This window comes from Vicia villosa, unplaced genomic scaffold (assembly GCF_029867415.1).
Source record: "Vicia villosa cultivar HV-30 ecotype Madison, WI unplaced genomic scaffold, Vvil1.0 ctg.002927F_1_1, whole genome shotgun sequence".
Lineage (NCBI taxonomy): Eukaryota > Viridiplantae > Streptophyta > Magnoliopsida > Fabales > Fabaceae > Vicia > Vicia villosa.
Genome location: NW_026706069.1, coordinates 230,981 through 235,426, shown reverse-complemented (window position 1 = coordinate 235,426; position 4,446 = coordinate 230,981). Strand labels below are relative to the sequence as shown.

Here is a 4,446-nt window from a genome sequence, read left to right as displayed (position 1 = left end):
TTCATAAGGCAAGAGGTGGTATGTTTAGCTGGTCATGAGCATGATGCTGATAGCTGCTGCTTGCAATTGTCGTTTATGGTGCAGGTCGATGAAGGAGTCCATATTGAAGGTCTCTCTGATATATCTCATCTATAGGTGGGCTTGTGATGAGTATTCAGTAAGTCTTGTGGAACTGGAGTTAGACTATTTTAAAGAAAATTTAAATGGGTGTGGAGTGGAAATGAGGCTTTAAGTCTAATGCTATTATGAATATGCTATAACTATACAAGATGTGTGTCAAAGTGGTTTAGATAAGCTGCTTAAATTTGTTTGCTCTTGCAGTGACTTAGGGGTCTGTTAGTTGTTTTAAAATGGTTGATACTAGTTTATAGTTTCAAGTTCTTTGGTAGTCCTCTTTATAGTTCAAAGTCAGTAGGGATGCTGGAATTTTCTTTACCTCAAGCTAAGCTGTGGTGTATAATATGTTGTTGTTTCATAGTAGCTGCAATTGTAAATTGGCATTTCTTATGTCCTTGCCTAATAAAGTTTCCTTCTTGGCCTTTAAAAAAAACAATTATACCACACTCTTCTTCGACAATCCAGATTTTGAAGAACATAAAGGAATGAACAATGATATGCTCCTGGCTGATAATAATCGCGTGATCTTCAAAACTTATGTTTTTTTTTATAGTTCAAAATTTATGTTAAACACTTAGTTATAGCGAAATCTCAAAATGCTCTTTTTATGACCTTATTGATTTTAAATTTAATTAAGATAAATCTTAATGTCTTATATTTAAAGTCATTTGTCCAATAAATACTTATAAAATAATTTTAAGATCTATCTGTGTGTTATGCTTTAGTTTAGCCTATCTTCAGTGTGCCTTCAAGGTGTTTGATATTTTGTTCCAAAGAGATTTGGATGATGATAATGGGTTTTGGAGTAAAAATCTAAGGGTGACTTACAACCAGTTTCTCTCTTCCATCAAAGGCTTCTTTCAGAGATGGTGGAGTTTTTCTAAGCAGAGAACCAGTATAATTGAACTGTGCGTGATTAAGCTAAAGAAATGATCTGTAACTGGATAGATTCAAAGATTGTGGTTCCCAAACTTTTTTATCTTTTGTGGAAGATTGCTGCTTGGTTGCTAGGATTAAGAGATTGGTTTGTTATTACTCTTGTGGATTATAATCTCTCAAAGTTTATTGTTGTTCAACTCTTAATAGAATTAACTATTAATGTTGTTGTTAGGTTGAGGATAGAAAATATTCTGAGTCAATGTTTGTCATTAAATTTGTACTCCATTTATTTTATTTATTAAATGAGGTGTTTACTATTAAAAAAAAAAAAACTTGAATAGGTCCTAATACTCTTGATCTGAAATATGTTTGTTTTAATGACTTTAACTTTCGTATCCATTCTTGTTAAAGACGACCTCTAATGTTCCAGTGTATTCTCTTCTTTTAATTTTTTAGAGTCATATTGTATTTCTTTATCTTATCTTGTGTTCACATCGATGTGTTTTGTACCTTTCATATATATATAAAATATATTAAAGTCCCACTCTTTTTTTTTTATAAATTTATATTCAAGTTTATTTTGTTTTAATATTTATATTCAAGTTGTTTAATGCACTACGCCAGCATCTGTTGGATAAGTTGGCCCCTTCCTATCTCAAGAAGACTCAAACGTTTTGTCCTCTTCTCAAATCCCACAACTTACGGCACCGTGTTTCAATCCTCCAATTATTGACCTGCTAATTGGAAGAAAACAAAAACAAACAAAACATAGATCACACATATAAGGATTAGTTCAACAATAATACAAATCAAACAGAATAACCCTATTTTTCAACAAAAGAAAAAATAATAATAATCTTAATTTTAAAAAAAATAATAATAATATTAAGTTAAAAAAAAAGAATAAACTTAGTCAAAACAAAAAAGAATATTGAATTTCAAAACTGACCAACAAATTAAATGGGAGCCAACTCATTTAATAATAATCATTCAACATAAATAAGTCACGTCATGAATGAATTGAACGCAAGAAACGATGACGGACTTAGCTAGATGGAATCAATACCATCAAAAGCGGTACGCACGTGACACGTCGCAAAAACTGTTACCGAATTAGACGGCAGTTAACAGAACCACAACTTTGAAAAAAAAAAAAAAAAAGTCCAAAACAACCACCAAAAAAAAATTAAGGCTCAAATAAAAAATAGAACCTCAACATCTCAAAATTTATATGAACAAAAATCTCGTATTTCACATCTCTCAAAAAAATTTAAAGTTTTGTTCTAGATCCTTCGTTGAATATTTTTTCATTCATGTATTTACTCTAATTAATATATTTATTAATAAAATTTGGGCTTAATGGCAGTAATTATTGAAACGAGGCCCACAATACAAGGGCCTTGGTCCTCTCTCGATTTGGCCCGTGTAGCAATAGGCTTTCGCCGATCCATTCCTGGCGCCGAACGAGTACCCTACCGGCGCCCTCGGCGAGCGACTGTAACGTCCGATTCTATACGACGCCGCGTACGGTGGCGATTCAGATGAAGTATAAGGTGATCTGTACGGAGAACGACTAGCACTTGACGACGCAGACGACGGATCGGGAGAAACTTTCAACACCGATTTCGGCGGAGAAAGAACAGCTCTGATCTTCAACGGATGAGTTAATTTCAACGAGGCACGGTCATATTCATCGATTATTTGAGCCAAATCTTCGTCGTTTGTGATGGAGATCAACGTTTCCAAGTCTCCTTTTGGTAATTGACACCTTAATTTCACAGATGAACCACAGAATTCACGAAGCTTCTCAATCAATTCTGAAAAAACAACGGGAATTAACGATAAATACGAAGAACGGAACAAATTGAGTGAAATTCAAGAGTGAAATGAATATTAACGGACCGAACCTGAAAACGAAATTGAACGATTAACGGCAAGAACTCTGGTGTGACCGCCGACGTAACGGAGTTCACCATCGGTTGATCGAGGGAGGATCTTGCCACCGTAGCTACAGAGAAGCTTAATGTTTACGGGTTTAGATTCCATGACTCGCTTTTGTCACTCAGTGAGTTGAATGAAAAGTGAAAAGAAAATTGGAATATTCTAGAAAGAGAGAGAAGAGAGGAAGAAGGTGTTCTTTCGGCGTTGGAATGTTGGGGCTTGAAAACTCTGGGCTGTGATTTTCGGGTGTATTTATAGGCGGAACTAGGAACTTAAGCTCTAATTTTTGTTTTTATTGTTGATTTATTTTTAATTATTTAATTAAAAAAATAAATAGAGAAAGCTAGAAAAATTTAAAGTGGATACCGACTTGGAATGTGTTTGTTTAGTGTTTAAAGCATCCAATGTAGATTCGCCATTTGGGCTATATTTCTATATATGCGGATATTCTTTTCTTTTTCGCTTTTCCAGGAAGGAAACTAGGAAAGCCAATGTTGTTTGTTAAGATATTTGTTTATTTATTTTGACTGGATGTTGTTTATTTAGATTTGAAAATTAATTAAGTAAAAAAATTATGGAAAATAATTAATCTTAACTTTGAATTAACTTATGAGTGCAATTTTTTTATTTAACTAGTTAATAAAATATTTAGTCAATTCTTTGAAACTTTTAGATTTAATTAACTAATAAATAATATAATAAAAATTCAAATATATGTATTTATATATAAAGATGAAAGCGATAAGATACTTAAATTATTTAAACAAGTGGTGAGATTAAAAAATAAGATATTTATAAAATCTTACGTGATTGATTCCAAAAAATAGTTTATAATATTAATAATGTGAATATGAATTAAATATAAAATCAAATCAGAAACACAAGTGGTACAATTTATTACTAATATAACGATATACTCCTTCTATATTTGTGTGATTGCTATGCGATTTAATTGTTTTTGAAAAGAAATGTTTAGTTTAAAGATAAAATTATACTTAGCTTATTTTTTAATGTTGAACTAAAAACTCTAATCTAATTCAATTTTATGGAGCATAAATTGAATTTGATTTTAGATATTAAAATTAGAAATTATGAATATTTTATAAATATTTATTTTATAAAAGTATAGTAAACAGTTTTTATTATAGTATATTAAAAATTAACATTATGACTCGACATAACCAATGAAATAGTATAAATAAATAAATAAATAATAAGTTTAATTATAGTTTTTGTTTGATTTACAATACTAATCTCTTTATTTTGAATTCAAATAATTTTAATTTATTTTATATTTTTGCATTTAAAATTATGACGTGTCCATTATTAAATGACATGTGACATTTATAAAATATAGAAAATTATTATATAGATTTTATTTTGTTGAATTTTGAAAATAAAAAATATATGTTAAAAATAGACACCTTGTCTATTTTAAGTGTAAAAAAAGAGATAAAGACAAAAACTTGTTAAAGTTAAAATAAAGTGATTAATTTTATAAATAATGAG

The 4,446-nt window shown here is 30.1% G+C and overlaps 1 protein-coding gene across 1 annotated transcript; it reads right to left on the bottom strand.

Annotated features, from left to right (window-relative positions):
- Positions 1-1,496: 1,496 nt before the first annotated feature.
- Positions 1,497-3,170, bottom strand: LOC131640069 (protein PAL OF QUIRKY-like). Its single transcript, XM_058910479.1, has 2 exons — positions 2,904-3,170; positions 1,497-2,813 (listed from the first exon to the last, which is right to left on the bottom strand). Exons 1-2 carry the CDS (start codon positions 3,040-3,042, stop codon positions 2,353-2,355), a joined length of 600 nt encoding a protein of 199 aa, XP_058766462.1. The 5' UTR covers positions 3,043-3,170; the 3' UTR covers positions 1,497-2,352.
- Between the last annotated feature and the right edge of the window lie 1,276 nt (positions 3,171-4,446).

Excerpts from the sequence above, each read along its gene's own strand:
- LOC131640069 (XM_058910479.1), bottom strand. The coding sequence starts at position 3,042 with ATGGAATCTAAACCCGTAAACATTAAGCTTCTCTGTAGCTACGGTGGC. Across the intron at positions 2,814-2,903 it reads TCGTTCAATTTCGTTTTCAG|AATTGATTGAGAAGCTTCGT; the intron begins GTTCGGTCCGTT and ends TTGTTTTTTCAG.